The sequence below is a fragment of the Hemicordylus capensis genome, chromosome 1 (assembly GCF_027244095.1).
Source record: "Hemicordylus capensis ecotype Gifberg chromosome 1, rHemCap1.1.pri, whole genome shotgun sequence".
NCBI classification, from domain to species: Eukaryota; Metazoa; Chordata; class Lepidosauria; order Squamata; family Cordylidae; genus Hemicordylus; species Hemicordylus capensis.
This window is the reverse complement of record NC_069657.1, coordinates 355,550,424-355,575,485: the sequence shown is the minus strand read 5'-3', so window position 1 is coordinate 355,575,485 and position 25,062 is coordinate 355,550,424. Positions and strand designations below refer to the sequence as shown.

Genomic DNA, 25,062 nt, shown 5'->3' with positions numbered 1-25,062 from the left:
TTTAATTATGAACATATTTTATATGTTCATATTTTTAATACAGCTGTTTAATAGTCTCATAGATACTTTTTAAGGATAGCAGCCATATAGTATTATAATGTAGCTTTATGTTATTAGAGAAGTAATTTTATAGTAACATAGTTTTATGGTTCCTTAATTTTGCTTATATTATTGTATCATTTTGAATCATGCTCTACTGTTCTATTTTATGCTGGTCTTGGACCATAATAGAGATTTATATTATATTATATTATATTATATTATATTATATTATATTATATTATATTATATTATATTATATTGTTATGGAGCAAAGATGCTTTACTCCCGGCTTGTTAAGCATTGGTTCCATAGTTTGTGTGAAACCAGGAACTGTTGTATAACTCTAGCTTATAAATCAGGATGTGAAACAACAGTTTGAAGTTGGCATCCTAGCTCATAGGCCATAGCTAAACCCCAGCTTCACATGAGCGGCAGAGCCAGTGTTTAACAAGCCAGGATGTCTGAAATATGTAAAGTAAAGGAGGGACCACCAGAATAACAGAAATCAATTCTTCATGGAAAGCAAAAGCTGGCCAGCAAGTAGCACTGAGAAAATTACTCTAGAATTCTGCTGACCATATGGACAGAACATGAATTACCACTGCCTATAACTCCAGAAGTCTGAAGTGTGTAGCAAGAGAATGAAATCGTGCTTGGAATAGCCCTGTTCCAGCACTTTTTATTGCTGTCTGGAAGTGGCTCTATAATGCTTGTAAGATATGGGGAAACAACTACAAGGGAGGGTAAATATTCTCAATTACATAATTTTTATGGAACAAAATAAATGTCAGTATACTACAATGGGTCAAGTATATGGTACTATACTAATGATGCATGAAATAAAGACCATATACAATTAATATCACAATTAACATTAACTAATCATCAGTGTAAACAAACATAAAATTTACTTTTAGCAGGCTTATTCTAAACATAAAAATTTGTTCATATTATCCCTTGGAGCAAATTCCTTTAAACAGACAATAAACATGTACAATTAAACAGAAGTTAAAACATTGAAAGATTAAGAATTTTATTTTCTTTGGTAACATGTTTTGCTTCCTACTGAGTACAAGATGGCCATGAAGCATTTTATGCATCTGGATTGAACAAAAGCAGAATGTGATTATTTAAGATAAGAAGCATTCCACATGAAGTACCCGAGATTAGCATTTGGCCCAGGCGACAATACTCCTATCATTAAGAGCCAACACATCACAGTAAATTGATTGTAAAGCCACAGAGAATCTTTCACCACAATGTGAACAAAAATAATTGATGGTCAAGAAAACATTTTTCCCTCTTTGAGCTTGGATTAAAAAACATCCAGATTATACATGGATGGATAGGCAGCAACATGGACGGTTAACCAGATTCTGTTTACTGCTTTATCGGCTCTGAGGTTTACCAAATAGGGGCCGGTAGAATGCTTTAAGGTGTACTTTGAAAGAAAAAGTGGTTACATAAATTAGAAAGTTAATTTGCACATCACCAGATTCAATTGGGGAAATACATTTACCAAACAAATATGAAAACAAATGTCTGGTCTTATTGTTGGCTTGATAACAGAGCTTCTGAGCCAACATCTGTCCCACTGAAACCAGTGCAAGATGCAGAAGTCAGCAAAAAAAATACTCATTGCAATATTCAAGTTTATTTAGGATGCCTTTTACTTAGCATTAGCAACACTGAATAAAAACACTTGATACCAATGGCCCCAGTGGGACTTGGCCTTTCACATCTCTCACAGAAGGGGAGTTAAATCCTTGCTCAAGTGCCACTTCATTGTCACCATTTGACATGGTGATTACACAGACGAAAAGCAGACTTGAAAATCCCTTTGCCTTTCAAGCTCTGTGACTTGAGAACACAATAAGCTCCATAGAAAAACCAGAAGTGGCAACACACTGAATTGCCAAATGTGCATAAGTTCTTTTTTTCACATCCAGTAAGCCTCTCACATTATGAAAACTGAATAGAAACACTATAGTGGCACAACTAAGTCCTTTAAAGATTTAGAAGAGATCTTTGTTTCTTCTGACCCAGTAACATCATTTGACTCCAACATAAACTAGAAATGGCTTCCAATTGGATTTAGGAACCCCACCCCCACCCCGAACTCCAACAAGTGTGCTCAGTACTGGTTTAGCACAGATTCACCTATTCCTGACAGAATAGCAAAGATTCAAGTCAAAACTGAAAGCATCTAATATTCCAGCACTTGGTAAGTAATGGACTTATTCCATCATCATCATAATTTATTAATCATCATCATCCATATTTATATACCTCATCATTAATCATATTTATATACCGCCTGATATATGTATCTCTAGGCAGTGTACATAATCCAAAATACAATATAAAAACAGAATAAAAAACAAGTTCACAGAATATAACAATTAAACAGTTTAAAATTAGTTTTAATCAAAAGCTTGAGAAAACAGGTGCGTCCTAAGGGTCTTTTTAAAAGCAATCAGAGGTAGAGAATTTTACCAGGGAGTGTCACTCAATGTCCTTTTTTCATACCGTGTTATAATGAAATGCTAATCAGCAAGTCTTGTTGAATTTAATGGTGCTCACTATCTTGTAGGAATAAAGGTTAATTTTTTTAAAGAAAGTTTAGCATCCTTAATATTAGTTTACTTTCTAGCATCTACATGAAAGTCATGCCAGTCACCTTAATACTGTCTCCTTAGCAACTCTTTCACAGTCTAAATAGTTACCTTGGGTGACATCTTAACTATTGTAGCGGGCACAGAACATGAGTTCCATGTCCACTGCAGAGGACTTACCCTAACTTCATACAGTGCAGTATGCTCTGGGGAGGGCAAATTTTGGGGATCTTTCCTTCTCTTCAAAGCTCCCTGTGCTTTCATAAATATGTTGTACAGCCTTCACAGTTGCACATCCTTCAAGGACATATTTGAGTGACGCAGAGCACTTTCAGGGGAAGGAGGGGGGATAATTTTGCCCACCCCTTCTTCCCCCCGTAAGCACTCTGCACCACCCAAAATTACATCCCTGAGGCCTGCACCTCCCTCAGGGGATGAGGCCTAGCATCTGTCTTGCATACAGAAGGTCCTGGCTTCAGTCACTGGTATCTCCAGTGGTATCTGGTAAGCACTCTGCACCACCCAAATTACATCCCTGAGGCCAGCACCTCCCTCAGGGGATGAGGCCTAGCATCTGTCTTGCATACAGAAGGTCCTGGCTTCAGTCACTGGTATCTCCAGGTACAGATGGAGACATCTGCCTGAAACCTTGGAGTGTTGTTGCCAGTCAGCGTAGACAGTACTGAGCTGGATGGACTAATGGTCTGAATAAGTATAAAGCTGCTTTCTCTGTTCCTATAGTTCTGCAAGGCACAGAGCAGTTCTGAAGAGAAGGAAGGCTCCCCATAATTCACCCTCCCCACTGTGCACTGCCTTTGTGGGAAAGGCCTCCACAGCAGGTACAAAGCTCTCAGTTCTGCACCTGCTGTGGTAATTAGGATACCAGCCCTTATATAAGTAGAACATGGCATCTCATATAAAATCAAAAATATGTCCTTGATATGTTTAAGATTCTGAATTTTCATTTTTAAAAGGGATCAGGTTTCTCATTATTATGGAGGGAAAGTGTGTGGCAATTTCCAATAACTATTCTGAATCTTTAAAAAGATGTGAGTAGTCTCAAAAATTCCGTGGTAATCTAAAAACCAGGAGCAATACCTCCTCCTCTGGAACAAATCTCAGAAGCCCTTCTTTGCTTCCTAATCCCTGTCTTGTCCTTTTCACATTTAGGCCACCTTGTTTGTTGAGGCAATTTTTGGTTTTCTGGGTACTGGCTCTGGCCTCTTACTGCCTAACAGGTAATGAGAAAAGTATTTCGCTCCTGGGAAGGAATCCTTGAACATTATATTTGATCATAGTGTTTTATTTTGTTTTAAATCACTCCCACAATTAGTATAGCTAGAGAAAACAAAACATGGGATAGCTGTGTCCCTCAATGACCCCTGGATATTGGAAAATACATTAACACTCCCACCTTCCAGATTAGGTATGCTGATGTTCCAGATGCACTAATCAGGAATTTTTTAGGTTGCTTAATGCTACCTTTTCTTTTTCCTAAACTGGATTGAATACAGTTCAAAAGAATTCAACATAGACTGAATGCCTCCATTCTTATTAAAAATGTTTATTTCTGAATATTCGACGGTATCTATTGTTTAGGTATTCAGACATCTAAATGCAAAAAGCACAGACCTGCTTCATGTGCCACTGGCCTCCACAATCCCTGCCTGAAGGTCCAAGTATTTCCTTCAGCACCTGAACCTGCCACTATGTTTGTTTAAATGTGGTCGATAGTTTTGCATTTGTGCACTGCATACATTTATTTATGTATGCAATGCTCTCAGGGTGGTTACAATCCTTCAAGATGATGAAGAAGAAGTGACAGTAGATGATGGTGGCAAGAGTATCTTATGGATTAGTCAGGAGGCATCAGACCGTGGTGAAAACATTTCTCAATCAGTTCCTGAGGTGGTTTGCATGACTGGTATCCCCACTTCCATTCCCATCCCCCAACCCCGCCAACAGGCAACTCTCCTGCAGATTATAAAAATTAGCCTTTGCAAGTATTATTGCATAAAGTTGGCTTCCTGTTACTTAAGCTGTTTGTGGCATTGAGTACAATTGCAGCATTTGCAGTAATGAAACTACTACTTCATTAGCCATTATCTCTTCAATATCAGAGCTAAACTATCCCAAACTATTTTATTTATTTATTTATTTATTGTTAAATGTGTATACTGCCTTTCATTAAAACAATCCCAAGGCGGTTTACACAAAAATTAAAAACAAGACTATAAAATGCATAATTAAAATATTAAGCTAAAATATAAAACAAATCTGATTCAAAAGATTTAAAATACAAGCATAAAAACTGTACAAAATACAAAGAAGCAGCAGTAGAGACAATCATATAAAAGCCTGTGTAAAAAGCCAAGATTTAACACGCTTTCTAAAAACTGTGATGGAGACAGAGGAGAGAATAGCCACCAGGAGAGCATTCCAGAGTCTGGGGGCAGCAACAGAGAAGACCCTGTACCGCGAGCATGACAACCGAGCCTCCCTCATTGTCAGCACCCAGAGCAGAACCCCCTCAGATGACCTCGTCAAGCAGGCAACAACCCTTGGGAGCAGACAGTCCTTCAGGTATCTTGGGCCCAAACTGTTAAGGGCTTTAAAGGCCAAAACCAGCCCCTCAAATAGTATCTGGAAACAAACTGGTAGCCAGTGCAGCTCTTTCAAAATGGGTGGGATGTGATCCCACCGGGTAGCTCCCTAGCTAAAAACCCTAGCTGCCCCATTTTGCACTAGCTGCAGTTTCCGGATATTCTTCAAGGACAGTCCCACGTAGAATGCATTACAGTAATCCAGCTGTGACGTGACTACGGCATGGGTAACTGTGGCCAGATATGCCTTCTCGTGAAAGGGACACAGCTGGTGCACTAGCCGAAGCCGGGCAAAGGCTGATTTTCAGGGCTTTTAGCTGTTTTATTGGTGTTTTAATAGTTTGATTTTAATTGTTAATTTGTTTTTAATTGTTTTTATCATGTTATGAACCGCCATGAGCCATATCGGAAGGAATTTATTAAATCTAATAAATAAATAAATAAATAAATAATAAAGGCACCCCTGGTCACCGCCTCTACCTGAGCTTCCATACTATATAACAAACTGAGCTTCCAAACTATGTAACACTGAGGATTCGTAGTTATTTTTTCACACATGCACTGATGTTTTACAGTATCTTCATGGGCAAAAGCCATACACAACAAAGCCTAGTGAATGTATTCTGCACATATCTGATTGCCTTTCCACCATGTCTCAGAAATTCTAATTTGGATTCTTGAATTATGTGTGGTGCTGGAGCAGCCAACCTTGTATTAAGCACACTTTCAAGATTGGATTTTAGTCAAGTTCATCCTAAAACAAAGCAATTTTAGTGATTTACAGCATAGAAAGTACCAATGCCACACTTCTGGCAAACCAGATGAATGAGTTACATATGAGAGGGCAAGGTAAACTGGAGGGTGTGAACCCTGACTTGCAGCCCACAGGAACACTTCATAACCACTTTTTCCTGTAAAATACCATGCATACAATATTTCAGAACACTTGAATTTAAAAAATGATATATGAAGTAGCCAATTCTCTCTCGTAAGTCTGGAACAGTCTTTCCCTCTACTTCTGAACCCTTATAAAAAGCAAGTACTAAGGGTCCTGTTGCTTGCTACAAATTCCTCTGTGACAGCTTAAGCCATGAGCTCTTTTTCTCCACCTAATAATCACTTGACAATGAAAGATGACTTCAGCTTGATAGTATGAGCTTGTCACTGCACCATTAATTAGGGGAACAGAAACACTGAACAGTCAGGGCATGTACTTGAACAAAACCAACTCTGTTCAAGAATGGTTGCTGCAGTCAGTCTGAACACACATACTGAGTTCATAAAAGGAAAAACAGGAATCACTGAAAAGCTGTGGCCATACTTCATCATCCATGATTAAGTTAACTGCACTCATATCTAGCTATAGACCCTCTGCAGTTTCCATCCTATACAAAAGACTAAATGCCATGTAAATTATCAGGGAGTGCTGATAATTATAAGGGAGTGCTAAGGCTATGGGCAAAAGGAAGGAAGCTATTGAGAAACAGTGAAAGGATCACTGAACTGTGGTTTCCATTCCTTCCTTCCACATTAGTAAGTAGTGCTTCTTTAAATCTGCTTTCTGCAAACTATTTCTCAAGAAATTAAATAATTATGCAGAATTATAACATCAAGGAAATACAATGTACGCTTCTAAGGAATTCGTTTATCATTGTTAAGCCTCCCAGTAGATTGATTGATTGATTAAGTGCCGTCAAGTCGGTGTTGACTCTTAGCAACCAGAGAGATAGATTCTCTCCAGGATGATCTGTCTTCAACTTGGCCTTTAAGGTCTCTCAGTGGTACATTCATTGCTGTCATAATTGAGTTGATCCACCTTGCTGCTGGTCAAACTCTTCTTCTCTTTCATTCAACCTTTCCCAGCATTATGGACTTCTCAAGGAAGCTGGGTTTTTGCATAATGTGTCCAAAGTATGATAGTTAGAGCCTGGTCATTTGTGCCTCGAGTGAAAATTCTGGATTGATTTGTTCTATGATCCATTTGTTTGTTTTCCTGGATGTCCATGGTATCCTCCAAAGTCTTCTCCAGCACCAAAGTTCAAAAGTGTCAATGCTTTTTCTGTCTTGCTTCTTCAAAGTCCAGGTTTTGCATCCACAGAGTGTCACAGGGAAAACTATTGTCCGAACGATTCTAATCTTTGTAGGTACAGACACATCATGGCATCTAAATATCTTTTCCAATGCCTTCATTGCAACCCTACCACGTGTTAGTCTGCAGCGTATTTCTTGACTGCTGGATCCTTTACTGTTGACGGTCGATCCTAAAAGACAGAAGCTATCCACCAATTCAATGTCTTCATTATCAATTCGGAGGCTGGTTGCTGTGCCCATTTTCATTAATTTAGTCTTCTATACATTTAATCATAGTCCCATTTTTTGACTATGCTCCTTGACTTTCATCACTAGAGCTTGTCTTACTCCTTTGCCGATCTGGAACCAGTCTGTTTCACCATGTTCCGTCTGGACTGTGGCTTCCTGCCCTGTGTATAGGTTTCTCATGAGAACAATGAGATGTTCTGGGACACCCATTTTCCTAACTTGACATGGGTGATGCAATCAAAAGCTTTTCTGCAGTTAATAAAGCACATATTGACTTCTTTTTGGTATTATGTGGCTTTCTCAATTATCCACCGTGAATCAGCAATGATGTCTCTTCTTCCTCAGCCTTTTCTGAAACCAGCTTGAATATCCCGCATTTCCCTTTCGACATAGGGCTCTAATCTGTGTTGGATGATCCTGAGCATTATTTTGCTAGCATGTGAAATTAAGGATATTGTGTGATGGTTTGCACAATCTGTTAAGTCTCCTTTCTTTGGTATGTAGGCTGACCTCTTCCCATTTGTGTAGCCACTGTGTTCTCCAAATTTGCTGGCATAGTTTGGTTAGAGTCTTGACTGATTCTTCTTCTGTTGCTTGCCATATTTCTGTAGCTATCCTATCAATTACTGTAGCCTTCCAACTTGGTAATGACCAGAGTGTTGACCTAACTTCATCTTCCCGTTCTTGCAGGTAGGGAATATCTTCTAGAGTATCTTGTATGTTGAAGTCCCTGCTGTACAGATTTTCAGTATACTCCTTCCATCTCTGTTTGATCTTCTCTGAATCAGTTACTATCTGTCCTTTGGCATCCCTTAACATACCAATTTGACGTTGGAACCTCCCTCTGAGTTCAGAGATCTTTTGGAAAACTTGCCTTGTTTTTCCATGTCTGTTTCCATCCTCAAGGTCTTTACAGATGTCATTGTAGTACTGCTCCTTGTCTCTTCTATCAGCTTTCTGAAATTCCCTATTAAGTTCCTTCCTGAGGTATTTATCTTTCTTGGCTTTGGCTTCTCTCTGCTTCTTGGCAATTTCCACCATCTGTTCTGACATCTATTTTGCTTTTGTCTGATTCTTTGGCAGTCTCTTTTCACATTGTTCCTTAACAATTTTTTTGATTTAATTTCACAGTTCCTCTGGTTCCCTATCAATTAGGTTCAGAACTTCAAAGCGGTTCCTGATGTTCTCCTTGAAAATGGTGGGTACATTCTCAAGATCATATCGGTGAAGCTGGGTAGCTTCGTTTTTCCACTTTAGCTTGACTTGGAACTTGCACATGAGCAGTTCGTGATCTGTTCCACAATCGACTCCTGGCCATGTCTTTGCTGTTATAACTGAGCTCTTCCACCTCCTTGCACCAATAATGTAATTCATTTGATTTCTGTGTACTCCATCTGGTGATGTCCATGTGTATAGGCACCGCTTTGGTTGTATGAAGAATGTGTTAGCAGTGAAGAGATCATTGCCTTGGCAGAAACTAATGTCATTCTTCTGCTTCATTTCTGTTTCCTAGGCCATACAGTCCGACTGTGTTTTCCTCCTTGCCATTTCCAACATTGACATTCCAAATTACTGCATATATTAGGAACAAGTCTGAAGGTATGTTTTTTACATACATGGGAGTCATTTATTCAATATAATATATCACAGGGTTTGGTTCCTCATCCAAGATTTGGTTTTTCTTTGTAGAGAAATGTGATGCTGATTGCTTTGTGTAGATAATGGGGGCATTAATTTTGTTATTGCTCTTATTGTTAATTTTATTAGACTTGTAACTATTTCTCTTTCAGAGTGGAAGAGGGAGATGGTGGTGGTGGAAAGAACTCAGGTGGGGGAATATAGATTGTAATAAGAATAACTGTAATTGTTTTCTTTGATTAGGTCTTCCCCCCCCCACACACACACACCTCTTTTTATCCTTGTCAGACTCCAAGGGGACAAAGTAGGCTCCTAGCCCTTCTTGAACTCCAGAATGACTGGCACACCCCCAAAAAGGTCAGCCTTGGGAACAGCCAGGGGAGGAGGTTAGCTTGTCACCTGAGTTCTCCTCCTGGCTTGCTCCATTCAGCCAGTTCCCTATCCTGGAGAGCTCCTGGCTCCCATACTCAGAAGCAGCTTCTCATCAGCAGCTGCCTTGTCTTTAAATACCCCAGTGCAGAGCTGACAGGGCTTAAAGCCTACTTTCAGCCCCTCCGCCTTCCTGACCTTGCTTCATGTTTCCTGCCACACACAACCTAGCTGTCTCCCTAGAGCTGTTTCCTGCAGCTCTCCCTGCCTTGCCCTCTCAACCTCACTGGGATCCAACCAGCCTGGGCCCTTCTCATCCCTACTGCCCCCCAAAGGGAACAAAAGCCTCAGAGGAGGGATGCCACGCCCTTCTCCAGACTCCACAGAGTCACCCAAGTGACCAGGTAACATGGCATCCAGACACCTTCCTTTTTTCCTTTCTATTTTTTTCTTGTTTTTCTGTTCATACTATAGATAATAATAAAAATTTTTTTTTAAAAAACAAAACACTTTAGCATCCCAGTCTTCAACCACAAGCAGCACATTTTGCTTGCAAGTTCTGTCAATTTCAGATTGAACTTGAGCATAAAACTCATCCACTTCCTCATCTTCTGCATCAGTCATTGGGGTTTAGACTTGAATAACTGTCATGTTAAAGAGTTGTCCATGAAATCTAATTGATATTTGTCAGTCACTGACCACACTGCAGTAAACAGCACAATTTTCTGCCTGAAAGTGTCCTATTCCAGTCCACTTGAATTCATTGATGCCCAAGATGTCAATCTGTAGTCGATTCATTTCATCTTTCACTGTGTAAAGCTATCCCACATTTATGCTTCTTACGTTCCATGTTCCCATTGTAATTCTGTCTTTGAAGCTTCGGATTTTCTTTTCCTGCATGGAAACATAAGCAGCTAGACATCCAAAAGGCTTTAGTCTAACCGTGTCATAAATACCATCGGTACTCTGAGAGATCCTCAGCTCTTCCTCAGTAGCATGTTGACTGCCATCTGACCTGAGGGGCCCATCATCCAGCACTACATTGACAACCATTCTATTTTGTCTATCTATGTGGTTTTCTTGGCAAAATACAGGAGTGGTTTACCATTGCCTCCTCCCGCGCAGTATGAAATGATGCCTTTGTCGTTATCACTGAAGTGATTGTCCACCTCCAGCACCTTCCTATAGCGCTGCTGACCAATACAGGTGCATGCTTGCTTTAGCTGGGCATCTGGGATGACCTTTGCACTCTGCGTGACTCTACTAGGAGTATAACTCCTAGCATACTTCGCTCATCCCTCCCAGTTAGGGGTGGCTTTTTCAGAATTGGAATTTGAAGATCAATGCCTTGAATTAAACACAGCTCAAGTGGCCATGAAGAGGCACAAGAATCATCAGAGAGGAAATGTACATAATATAAAGGCTAGGAATATTTAGCAACCACTAAACTGTTCTAACTAAAAACCTTTGAGAACATATTACTCATCTTGCTAAGAGGCATCAAATGGAAGGATCAATATAAAAAAGAGCCCTGCTGGATCAGACCAATGGTCCAACATCCCGTTTCACACAATGGCTAACCGTACATTATTCTAGGAAGCCCACAATTAGAGCATGAAGGCAATAACATCCAAGCTTTTCCAGGAGGAAGGAGCTACATCTCCCAGGATGTAGGAACTCTAGAGGAACTACATCTCCCAGGCATCCCTGCATTTGGTTCCTTCCTTCTGAAGAAGCTTGGGAGGAACTACATCCCACAGGCATCCCTGTGGTTTCCAGCTGCCACATGCGGGTGACGGGCTTCCTCTTCATCACTTCCAGCTTGCCTCCTCACCTGGACTCTCCCAAGGAGCACTGCGGCTGCCCAGATTTCTCTGCACTGGTGTTGGGCAGCTTTTAAAGCACAATTACCCCCACCACCACCACCTCCCAACTGCCCTTATCACCACCCTCTTACCTAGGGCAGTTGCCCCATGAGCGGCTACCTCCTTGCGGTGGAGGCTGGGAATTCAAAAATGGAATTCTGACCATTTACCAAAATGCAAAGTCCTAGTTGCAACCTCTTTTTATTAGTTTTGAAATAGGGTCACCAATATATAAAACTGTTCATTTTAATTAGCAATATCTTCTTGTTTCTGCCAGATATGAAAGTTTGGGGCGGTGTACAAATTTGATTAACAAATAAATAAATAAAATAAATCTTATCCCGGATCCTACCACAAAGTTACTTCTTCTTATTCTGTTTGTTCCTTCCCAGCCTTTTTTCTACCATTAGGGAGACAGCTATTCAATGCAAATATGCCTTGTTGCTATGCACTTGTAACAGGTTATGGAGAGTGGGGTCCATTTATCAGATGATACTTCAAAACTTCTCATATATACAAATATGCAGTACAAAATTTTCATCACTCACTTTGCAGAACAAATATGTGAAATGTGCTTTCCTTTATTTAACAGAGCACATTTTAGCAGGTGCTTAAAGAAAACACTAGCCAGTGTTCTTGAGTGATGCTCTCACTCTTGGTTTATTTTTTATAAATACCCCTTTTCTGTGAAGTTCATATTGAAAAAAACAAATTACAAGACCGTCAACCAGGGGCTATCATTGGTAATTCAGTTTGGAATTCGTTCAACGTCTGATTGCATTCCATTTTCTGTGAAGCAGCCTAATACTGTTGAATTACAGCTGCAGACGCCAATGCCATACCCTGTACTGCTCATGGCACTCTGTCCCTACCAAGCAGAGCAGACCCTTCAAGGTCTCCTACCGTGCACTGCCAGCCAGTATATAAATTCTTCTTTCAGCTCTTTTCTGTGGTCACGACTGGGTTGATCAAAGGTCTCACAGTTTACTGTACAAAGGGACAACTGCTGAGTCCACATTTTCTATCCTTGCAGTAGCACAATGCAGATACTCTTAAACAGCACTGCTGAACCACTTTGGAAGCAAAAGGTAATTGCTGATGCAACAAGGCTGATAGCACTTTCAGATTCTGAAGATTAAAGTAAATTTTTAAAATCTCCTATTAAAGTGTGTTCCACTGAATAAACGGACACCACCATTTTTTTCTATGAATATGTGCTGTCATGGTGAACTGGTGAAGCACTGCTAGAAATAATAAAACACCATTCTAACAGGTCCACAGTGATAACAATATAATTAGGAGAATTTCATGTTTTGGGGCAAACCATAGCACCCATCAGTCCCAATGTACAAAAGACAAACAATCATATTAAAAGACAGAAATAATAAGAGGTGATTTCACAGACTAATCTGAATTAGAATGTGAAAAAGAAGCCATTCCGAGCATCTCCTCACTACTTCTGCTTACAAATTTGCTTTCAAAGGGACATAATCGGTACCCTAAGATATCAGTTCTCAAAACAGTCACATTAATTTCAATAAGATCTCTACCCTATGAGGGCATTAGGATAATGACCATAAAGCACTGATGTAGTTTGTAATGTGTTGACTTGTGAATGGAGAAACCAAGAAAATAATCCGTAGTAAGAGGAACGACCTCATTCAATGGGGCTTTTTGGTAAGAATGTATATTATGAATATATTACATTTTACAAGAGGTTTTATATCTCTTCCATGCATGTGCATTTGCAGTTCTAAGAGTTGTACACTCAGTTGTACATGTGCTGATGTTCTTCCTGCAACAATTCAAAACAACAGAGTTGCAACAGTTCATGAGAGAAAGTTTTTTTTTAAAAAAAATCTGTTGCTTCTCTCAAGATGGAAACAAGAAGCAAACAGCTCCTTTAAGAGCTGCAGAAAATATGTTTTATTTTCAAGATGATTGTAGAGACACAGCAGGTAATAAAAAGGAAAACATATTTCCATGAAGGCCCTCAAAAAGGAAATACTCTTGAGAAGAGTTATAAATCTTGAAATATCTTGGACATTTTAAAAATAAAACTGCTTTTCTACAGTACTTTTTCCTTTTCTTCTTGCAATAAGCAAGGAACTTTTTTTTAGCAGTCTTTTAACAAAGACTAGGTTTTACCTCTCTAAAAACCAAGCATGAGTCAAGAAATATCACCCTCATTTATGCATAACATACGCACACCCATCCACACCCCAATGACACGATGAGAGACTTATCACAAAGCATAAGCAAAAATGCTATATAAACATCACCTGTCTCTTGGCACCATACTTAGGATTGCAGTGACTGTTGCACTGCGCTCTGACTTCATGCCACTTTCATGGCCTGAGGATGAAAGATGAGCAGTTCCCTAATTATTTACTTACTACTCATCCATTGTTACAATTTTGGCACTTATTTAAGGCTCATAATTTAAGAACACCTGCAAATACATACTTGTTGAGATATGACTGTTTGATAAAGATAAAAGTGGAATAAACTTTAGACAGCGAGTTCCTGGACTCTCACAATTCTAGCATAACCTTTTCATTTTTCTCTCAACTGACTCATATTTAAGGGAGAGTGTTTTAATAATGCAGTCAATTCACAGAGCATGTTATACTTAACTAATCCAGCATACCATCTTTGGCAGGGCCTTCAGTGACAGGTATGAGAAACCAAACACTATAGGTAGTCCCCAACTTAATATGCTCTGAGTTAAGGTGAATGGCACGTAAGACGTTTGTAAACTGCCACCTTGTTTCAGCTTTACAACACTCACCATAGGAAGGGAAGCTCTGTTAGACAGCTGCTAGTGTGTGGGCTAGAGGAGGAGGAAGTGACAATGGCAGCTCAGACTCACATAGTCACTGAGACTGGCACTCTTGGTGGCAGCTGCTGCTGCTGCAGCTGCATCATAGGCTGCAGAGTGATTTGGCCAACTCCTATATGCTCTCCCTGGCTGCTGCTGCTGCTGCCACTGTTGCTGCTTCAGCAACTCCTCCTCCAGGCTCTGTTGCTGTGCTGTGTTGCCCAGCAGGAACAGAAGTGAGCTACCCATTTGCCTCCCTTCCTTCCACAGGAAAGTGAGAAAGAGCCAGGGAAGAAATGGGAAGGGTGGCAAGGATGAGCAACTTCTGATTCCCCCATCAACTTCCATGCTGGTTACTGACACACCACCAGCTTTTGATAGCTACAGGAAAAAATAGGGCATCCAGTCTTGGTTCAGGAACCAACTCCCATTCATAACATTGTTTCCTACCAATCATGTCTTAAGTCTGACAACTTCCTGTAGTGTCTATATGGAATACAGTCCTTTTCCTGGTTTTGAATATAGCTAAACATTTTCAAATTGCTCATTAGTGGGTGATTTTTAAAAAGATATTCTGAACTCTGTAGGAAGACCAAAGAGCTTAAATAAGTCACATATAATACATGGTATACACTGATACAACAATACTTAGGGACCAAAAATTAGAGTCATACTTAACTTCATTGCTTATTAGTGTCAGCACAATCAGCTCCAAATGTGTTCTGCACAACTCAAGTAACATCAACACAACTGCATTTTTCAACATCTCTCACCACTTCAGCAGAGTTCACGAGAGAAGTACACAGCAGACTTCGAAAGAAAAAATGCTTTTCTTACCTGAGTATTGTACACACAGAAGACAGAGAGTGAATAAAAACAGCAAATGGAGCTTCCACTTCCATTGATAGCACCACACTTGGCTTTCATAAGACATCCTATGAAACAAGAAATTAGACATCTGAAAAAATGTAGAGTACGCTATCCCTTTGTATAACATTTTAGTGTAACAAGTATGAACCCGCAACAAAATGTTGCAGTATGTCCCTGGTGTGCATGTGTTATGTGAGCCTGTTCCTGAGTATAGTGAAAATTGTAGGCACCTTTCCCATTCAGAAGCAGAATAAATTGTGACTGTCCCGAGGGAGTATTTTTCAAGCTGAAAAATTACCAACTATTTTTGTTCAAGCCCTCCTTCCTCCATTTGCCACTGAATACAATTAGCTCCACCCACCTGGTTGTCTGTTCTGCCCCTCTTAGTCCATGAACATTCTGCTCCAATGAATTACATTGGAGCAGTTTACCACTAATTTTAGTGGTAAACTAAATTAGTAAATTAGTTTACCACTAATTTTTCTTCTTCAGAATTTTGTGCAACCAACATATCTGCAAGTTACCAGTTACCAGAGGGGGCAGTGAGGACAAGATAGCTCCCTCTCACCTGCAGGTGCTTCAGTTATGCAGCCATAAGGATCATCACATTTCCAAAGGGTCAATAGACTGTATCATTCCACTGGAAAGAGGCAAATCAAAAGCCCTATTCAGACTATATTAAAAATCTGTACTCAAATACAGCTATTGAAAGGGGTGGCAGAAGTCCCACCCGCAACACGTCAGTCTTCCCCATTCCCTCCCGCAGCACTCATGATTACTACGGTCATCTGAAGACGCGACCATCATAAGTGTGATGGCCAGTGATTCCCTGATTGGCAGCCTGGAGCACCCCAGGCTGAGAATCGCAGAAGCGCTTGCCATCACACTTATGGTGGTCACCTCTTCAAACAACCACAGTAACCATGAGCACCATGAGAGGGGAAGTGGGGGGACCAACTGGTACATCAGGGGGTGGCATTTCCGCCCCCTTTCAACAGCTGTACACAAGTACAGATTTTTAATATAACATCTGACTAGACACATTAATGAAGCTAAGTCTGAATCTAAGTCCGTCAATTTCAGTTTATGTATACTGAAAAGCAGCGCATTTGTTTATTTTTATTTAATCACATGTTTATTTTTATTTAGTCACAGTAAGAACAGACTGAGTCCAAGGCCTGCCATACTGTTGTAGTATGTGTCATAAAGTGTCATAACCTCTTTCTACACATTGCAAAACTGAAGGTCACAATCCAGAAAACTACTTTAGTAATGTGCAAGTGCTTATGTACATCCAGCAGGACTTTTTCCCCCCAATTTGAAATGTTTGAAAAATGTATAACAATCCCATTCTCTTATCATTTCACAAGCTTCTTTTAAAACTGCACCAGACATGAAAGCCATTTGGATTATTTTCTCAGTTGCAATCAAAGAAAGAACAAACTGCAACTATAAAGGAAGGTGTGATGGACACCTTTAGATATCTACCTCTGCCCTTGACTTTGATAAGGTGTAACTGACTAGCAGTGTTAAAATTACATTTTCTTTCATTACAATCATTGTGTCTTTCAAAGAAAAATTACATTTCATGGAGTAGATTAATTCTTGTTACTGGTTAAGCTTTGTAATGACTTCTTATTCTACATAAATATATAAGTAGCTGATTATGAAACACATCTTTATTGAAGGTGTTTTTAAAATTATGAACTTGAAAGTGATTTCACTTTCTGACATGCAGTAAAATTAAACATAATAGCACTGGTGATCATCTACTACTTGAGGCCCTGAAACATTAAAAGCTCTTTGATGAAGTCAGACACTCTAAAATAACCAGATTAGAGCACAACAAAATGAGTGTCCTGCAACTCAACGCAACTGTGGCTAAAATATCTGAAAATAGAATGCCAGAAGTCTATGATGAATAGTTAATAAATGAACAAATATGCTAGGTTATTTATTAGACATAAAAGTTTTCCTATGATTCTCACCCCTCAGTTCGCATTCTGTAACATAAGGATAATACTGAAGTACCTCACAGGTTTTCAATGAGTAGAATGTAGGAAAACATGGTGATCCTCCTGAACATTAGGGGCAGGACTCACATGAATTTAATTCATCACACCAAAGTATCTTATTCTCCTGAACACACATAATTACTCCTGTAACTACAACAGCTACAACACTGTGGACTGTGTAAATACAGACTCTATCATTAATATCACAGTGAGAAATCTATACTTCCATATCCAGTCAGCCTTACCTTGAGAGATTCTCCTGCCTTGAAAAAGAAATGAGAAAGAGACTATATATTATTCTGACTTATCTGCATCCAGATATGTCTATAATGTGTGCCTTATTAAACACTGCACAACGTATATGCAGAAAATATAAGAATTGAGCTCTATTTTATAGTTATTGGAGAGACTGAGTTGTCTTCAAATAACAAGCAATTCCCTTACTTAATCTATTACTTAATCTAGCTTTCAAGCTTGTATTTGCTTTAAAGTCTGTTTTTATATAGAAGCTTAAAACTTAGTATGTGCTTGGAACTACTCCAGATACAGAGGCAAAGAGGAATGAAGAGTACTAAATGTAATACTTCTGTCCCACTATTTCTGGACTCCTCTTTCTCCCCCTTCTTTCTTATACACTTTTTAGCCTCTTCTTCATAACAGTCTCCCCAAGTTGGTGTGAGTGGGGGAGAGGGAGTGCCACTCTGCCCAAAAATATCTCTTGGAATAACATATGACAACTCCTGTGTTGTAAAAATGGAATAAAAATGCCCCATAATTTGAAGTCTCATTACCTCAGGCCCGAGACATTACATCGTTCAAGCAGACCTGCCAAGTTTGGTTTCTGGAGTTGGGACCTACCAGCCTTCATAATAGCCTCCTACAGAGCCGATCTTACTTCTTCCTCCTGCTACCACTGACTCCTGCAGATGCCAGTGCAGCTCCCATTCCACCAGTTCACAGCAATGGTTGCCATATTGTAATACTACCTCACATGCACACATCTGCAGTTTTTTCTAACCACCTAAGGTAAACAAACACAGTGACAGCCAGAAGGAAATCATTACTGTTGCGCTAGTTTGGGCAGAGTTGAGGTAGAAAGTAACCACAGCTCATATCATACTCCTGCTGCATTTCTGCAGAGAAAAAGAAACAAACCACACGGTGAAGGGGAAGGCAACACCTTGACAGATTGTATGCTGTCCCAAAAGGGCCTCAAAATTAAAAGGATACACAAGGGAGAAACCAACGACAGCTACTGGGAGAGATGTTATGCTGGGCTGAATAGAGAAAATGTCCATCCCCTTGCTAAATATAAGAAAGTCAGCACTTTAGAAGTGTCTGTTTGTCCACAAGTTATCTTTCACAAACCCATCCAATTCTGGGTCGATCCTGCAAATATTCTGCTCTCAGTTAAGTAAGAAGGTCAATGAGTGATATAGATTTCAAATTACCATGGCATTTCTTCTCCAAGACAGCACAAACATGGAAGTCTTAGCTGGAGAGCTCAGGATACTGGGCAAGAGGCAATAGGACTGCTGCAGTAATAATCAGGTAGAGTCTTAAGAGATCTGTGGGTGGGACAAGATCTCCCTAGTTTAAAGTAATTGACAGCAGCAGAGCACTTCTGCTGTTGTTGCACTGTTGAGACATATATGCTCCATGATATAGTGCAACAGGGTGGAACTCAATATGACCCTCTAAAGCATCATTACTCTTGACTTTTAAGTAATCAGTAAAATGAGTCGCTTCTCACAAGCACTGTGAAGTGCCGAGAGGAGGTTTGCAGGGAGAGCAGTTTGACCCACTCTCCCTGCAGATGATCGCTCACCTGTCACCTGGCATGTGGACTGCCCACCCAGACAAGCGGTGCTCCTTGTCTCCAGTGCTCCTGCTCCCAGCCACAGCTCATCTGGTAGCTCCGGGGGTTAGACGCAGGGAAGTGCTGCCATACAGTGCCCCACCCCCCAGAGCCCCACCCCCCAGAGCCCCAGTAATAAACCATGTGAGTGTGCAGTGCATTTCTGTGATCCCCCTCCCTCCCCCGTGAGTGTGTCCACCACACCTGCAGACGCACGACCAGAAAATTTCATTTATTCAATCATTCATTCAATTTCATTCATTCGAAAAATGAGGTTAACTGAGTGCTCACTCCATTGACTTCATTTAAGTGGGTGGATAATTAGGCGGGCTTGCTACCGTGGAGCCACCGGGTTCACCCTCGAGCCCTCTGGTTCTCACGAGCGAGCATAAACGAGCTGGACTCCCCTAGCCCTGACTTGATGGCACTTCATCCATCCATCCAATCATGTAAAACGATTTCTTGGCTTCATTCATGTAAATGTGACCCTGAATGACTACCACTCAGAACAAGTTACTGGTATTATCTATGCTAAAAGGAAGTTCCATCATGCAAATATGGAATTTAAGTACTGAAGACTAACTTTTGCTGATATAGAATATTTTGTAGAATAGATATAGAAGGAAGAAACTGCTCTGTCAGATGCTTTTTTAAAAAAATGATGGCCTCTCTCATTCCCAGGCTACTTTGGGACAGTTCATTAGGAAATGGAAAGCAAATGTTAACAGTAGCAGATTATATTCTGTATTCTGGAGCATTTCTGTATTCTGGAGCATTTCTGTATTTTACATGTTCTATATAATAATATACTGAGAGAAGATGGATTGGAAGAAGATGAGTTGGAGAAGATGAGTTTTAAAGTTGGAGAAAGAAACATCAATAACCTGCGCTATGCTGATGACACCACTCTGATGGCTGAGAATGCAGATGATCTGCAAACTCTAGTAATGAAAGTCAAGGAGCACAGAGAACAAATGGGTCTACAACTAAATGTAAAGAAGACTAAACTAATGACAATGGGTACAGCAACCAGCCTCAAAATTGACACTGAAGACACTGAGGTGGTGGATAGCTTCTGCCTTTTAGGATCGACTGTCAACAGTAAAGGATCCAGCCAGCAGTCAAGAAATATGCCGCAGATTAGCACTTGGTAGGGTTGCAATGAAGGCCTTGGAAAGGATATTTAGATGCCGAGACATGTCTATACCTACAAAGATTAGAATAGTTTGGACCTTGGTTTTTCCCGTGACACTCTATGGATGTGAAAGCTGGACTTTGAAGAAACAAAATAGAAAAAGCATTGATGCTTTTGAACTTTGGTGCTGGAGAAGACTTTGGAGGATACCATTGACAGCCAGGAAAACAAATGATCATAAAACAGATCGATTCAGAATTTTCACTCGAGGCACAAATGACCAGGCTCAAACTATCATACTTCGGACACATTATGCTAAGATCCAGCTCCCCTGAGAAGTCCATAATGCTGGGAAAAGTTGAAGGAAAGTGAAGAAGAGGACAACTAGCAGCAAGGTGCACAGACTTGATTACAACAGCAGTGAATGCACCACTGAGAGAGCTTAAAGGCCAAGCTGAAGACAGATCATCCTGGAGAGAATCTATCTATGTGGTTGCTTAGAGTAAACACCGACTTGATGGCACTTAATCAATCAATCAATCTAAATAATAAAGATAAACATTCCTGACTAATCTCCCAATGTTAACATTTTCTCTCAGTACTTTACCTCTTCCCCAAGTGCCCCCTTTCCCACATCCCATCATATCCCACCTACTTCCATTCCTCTGCATTCTGTGGCAATGTAATATTACCTGTGAGTGCCATTATATTTCTCCAATTTACATCATTGTTGCTGTCTGCAATGGCAATGTAGCACCACAGTTTCTGAAGTGACATTATTTTACAGCAGCCTTGCACAACATATAGCCCATGGGCGGATCCAGTCTTCAGCTAATCTTTTTGCTGGCCCTCATGGGCTGCACTGTGAGTAACTGTGCAATCAATTATTACTGCTGCTGAGGCTGCCCCCTCCACCTCATCAGCCCATCAGCAGTCCCACAACGTAACAGACCACTCGCCACCAAGAAACCTGTCATTCATGGGCTTCTTTCCCTCCCTCTCCTAGAGTACATGCTCACACTAAAATCCCTGACCACAAATTGGGAAACACATCACAGTTCAGGGACTGAAAGAGAAGGGGAGGGATTTCTGAACCCAGAAAGGGCCACTTTGCTTCCTATGTTGACTGCAGAACTGTACGTTTCATCACTGAAATCACTAGGGATAGAGATGGGCCCACTTCCATTTGGGGATCTCGAATGCTGCCAAAGAGTCATAGGGCAGTCAGGTATTGAGGAGGATTGTTTTGGAAGGGGTTTGGTTGGGTTCTGTCATTATATATCCTGTGGGACCTTTTGGCTGGCCTGTATGGGTCTAGCTGAGGTTCCCTCATTTTTATCTTCACACCCACGCTGTGAGGTAGGTGAAAAAGTGAAGCTTTGCCAAGGGATTTGAACACAAGTCCCATCTCCAAAACTCACACTATGAGTAAAAATTCCCACTAATTTTAGGATTTATTTTGTTCTATTAATGTATTTTTACATTTACATTCCACTCTTCATCCCAGGAGTTCAGAGTTATGTTTATAACTTATATTTATAAATTATAAGGAGTTCATATATTTATCCCAGCAATGACAACCCTGTCAGGTAGGTTAGACTGAGACATCTGACTGGCCCTGAGTGAGTTTAATGTACGAATAGGATTTGAACTTTGGTCTTCCCAGTCCTAGACTAACACACACACTAACTGAAACACAATGCTGTATCATGCGGGATACAGAAATTAAATTTTATGTGTCTCATTTTCTCTGTCTTTATGTCTTTATTAAATTATATATTTTAATAACTGCTTGAATTAATTATTTTTTACCTTTGAGTCCTGCACACTAAGAAATGGTTGGTTCTGGCCCACCAAGGCAATTGAATTGATTGCTTTAAAGCAATCAACTTTTAGCTTTGAGCTGCCAGTGGCAGGAGAGTATCAGCAACTCTAATGAATTAAATTCTTAAAAAGTTATAACATGTTCTGTGTTGTACATGATACAGAATAAACTTTCTTAAATAGAATAAATATAATTTTCCTGTATGCTAATTAAAATGAAATTAAAAATGATATTAATGATACAGTATCTCTCTTCATCTGCTTAGATTCCTAGCCCAAAGACTGCGTAGCCTGTAGTGTACTCTTAGAAAAGTCTACTTAAGATACCATATTGTATTGTTGTTATTAACCATGTCAAAGATTCCTAAGAATGATAACCAAAAAATGAGCTTTTTTAAAAAGGAACATTTTGAAATCAATGTTCTTTATTCTGAACCATCTTCACCCAAATAAACAACTCCCCAAAACTCTTTATTTCTGCTCATAACTACTGGCTTTTATGTCTATTGTCTAACTGCAGTAGTATAGTATAGGTTGGTCATATTTTTGTAGCTGTGTTATTCAAATGTCATGAAGTACATGTAAAAAAATCAGGTAGCACTTGGACTAACTGGGGAAAAAAAAGATAAGACAGTTTAATATGCAATGGCATAGCCTTAACAAGTGTCAGGCAGCCAAGACAAGCTGAGTGAAACACTGGGCTTAAACTATGCATCTACAGAAATATGTTTTAGCTGTATAAGCTGAAATTCATGAACCACATGCTTATTTCAGCTATGACTATCGCCCTTCTACAACAGTCACAGTGCAAAGTGTGCAACCAAGCATCAAACTTTGTAAAGGAAACGTAGTTAAACATCTGGCTCCCATACACCCTTGGTGCTCTATTGATTGTATACAAGTTCTGTTAATCTTTTCAGTTACATTTTTAAGATCTTAATTTCTTTTTGTTGCTTATTTTGCATGACTTTTATGGGGGGGTGGTTTTCCTCTCTAAGGACCTTTTGTGTACTGCCTAAAAGTGGCCTAGAAACAGTTTAAATAAAAATAGTAGAATATACGCTTAAAACAAAACAAAACACTACCACCACCACCCCATTGCCTTTGAAAACAGCAAGAACAACAAAATGCCAACCCTGCTCTCTTCTGAAAACCCACCCGAGGTTTGGGGTTAGGACGTGTCTTACCTGCTTTTCATGAGAGAGGGCTTCTTCCCCCTTCTTCGGACTCTCCCTACCTTTCTGCCCAGAAGGGACTTGAGAGAGTCACCATCACTACTAAGGGAAAGGGGGAATTATTCTGTCTGGCCTGAATATTCAGTGACACCAAACATGTAGACAAAAGTCAAACCGGTTTATTTGGTTCGCAGGGGCTGGCACGGCATCAGAGCGGCATTCGCAGGGCTCGAGGGGGGCGGGGGGAGAGAAAGAAAAGAAGAGGAAAAAGGAGAGCTTGTTCCCATCCAGTGGAGAAGCGCGTGCTGAGAGGAAACTTACATGTTGACGTTACTTGGTCCGAGTAACCATCCTTTCCTGCTGACTGGCGGGCGCTGCTCCTCTTCCCCCCACCCCGCGCTCCTCTCCTTCACGGGGTGGCAAAGTTCACGAGCGCCCGTCCATCACCCGACGTTTCTCCACCCCTTCCACGCGCGAAGCTGGAGCCCTCCGGCTGGTGCTTGTCCCGCTTCAAGGGAAAGGCACAGAAGACACGAAGAAAGCGGCGCGTCAGCTGTTGCAGAGTGTCTTCCAAACTTTTGAGCCCAGTTTGTGCGAGCAGCAGGCGGCGGCTGCAGCTCGCCTTGCTGCGGCTCGCTGAGCGTGGAAAAGACCCAGGACAAGCAGAAACCTTCCTTCAGGAGCCTCGTTCCCGCCCAGCCCGGCGAATCCGCGCAGGGGGCAGGAGGGGAGAGACCTGAGGCTGTGGGGCTTTCAGGTGGCTCCGCCGCCTCAAGAGCGCCCGTGCGGCTCCTGGGCTCGCTCAGCTGTCCGCCTCTCGCCTCGGGAGGCCGGGCTGCAACGCACAGCCCCACCCTGCAGCGACGGCGGGGGCGGCTGTGCGAAGGAAGGCACCCAAAAGGGTTGGAAACCCTATCGCCGCCTAGTTTCGCGCACACGCACCTTGTTGCTGTCCTTTATGAACGCAGAAGAGACGATCCTCTCCCCTCCTCTCGTTCACTCAGCGGGTGCACTAGAATTTCCTTTTCACCGATAAGGACGCACTGAAGGGCCGGCGGGGGGTGAGGGCCGCAGGCGCGGCCCTTTCTTCCAGGGATTCATCTTCCACCGTTCAAAGGGCTGTTAAACTGTGTGGCCTCTGGGGAAGGGGGCTTGTGGAATATGTGCCCCCAAAAGGACACTGTGGCACGATGCATAGGTTATGAAAGACGTAGGCTCACAGCCAGAAAAAAGAAGGGGCAACTACACCATTTATGAATGGCACATTCCATTCAAACATGCATATTCATAAGCTCCAGCACGGCCATTTCAAGTGAGGACTTGCATGTGTGAATGAAACAATCCTCAGAGATGAAACACCAGATGGTGAGATTTCCATACATGGTTCTGGTACTTTTCAATGGAAGGCAGCCTTTGATTTCAGGCATCCAACAGCAAGTCACTGAGTGATGAAATAGGAAGTAGTTAATATGCATGCAAGAATCAGCCTTGATCAACCTTGATTTCACAATCACTGGAGGGCTAGAGGTGGGTCTGTGTGGTCTGACTGCTTTGAGGACTGAGGCATCCTACAATGTTGCAGTACAAAGGTGTACTATCCTCAGCTCTGTCTCTGTTATTCTGGGATCACAGCATGGAGACTGACATTCTTCCCCTTGGTCTATACATACTGCCTGGGACCCTGAGATCTGTCACATACTGCTTCTCTGGCTGTCTTCTGAATTTGCTTCTACACTTCTGAATTTGCAACTACATCTCTGATCAACATCCATGCCATGCACTGCTTCAGAAGCTGACATAAGATATTGTTCCGTGGTAATAGAACTTCGTGGCTATTTATTCCAAAGATTAAAACATGAGAAGAAAGGTCTATGAAGCATTAACACCATGGCCAGCAGAATATAGAATACATA

The 25,062-nt window shown here is 40.9% G+C and overlaps 1 protein-coding gene across 5 annotated transcripts in view; it reads right to left on the bottom strand.

Moving 5' to 3' along the window:
* ADGRG6 (adhesion G protein-coupled receptor G6) overlaps positions 1 to 24,127 on the bottom strand; it is a 185,804-nt gene extending 161,677 nt beyond the window's left edge. For 3 of the 5 annotated variants that reach the window (XM_053290054.1, XM_053290094.1, XM_053290113.1), the window contains exons 1-2: positions 23,162 to 23,187; positions 15,110 to 15,207 (exon numbers count right to left, since the gene is read on the bottom strand). In XM_053290054.1, the coding sequence (XP_053146029.1) occupies positions 15,110 to 15,207; positions 23,162 to 23,172 (109 nt within the window). In that variant the 5' untranslated portion in view covers positions 23,173 to 23,187. Of the gene's footprint in view, positions 1 to 15,109; positions 15,208 to 23,161; positions 23,188 to 23,470; positions 24,060 to 24,091 lie in introns of those variants that run through there. The other 2 variants (XM_053290074.1, XM_053290064.1) reach the window with 2 other exon arrangements.
* Between the last annotated feature and the right edge of the window lie 935 nt (positions 24,128 to 25,062).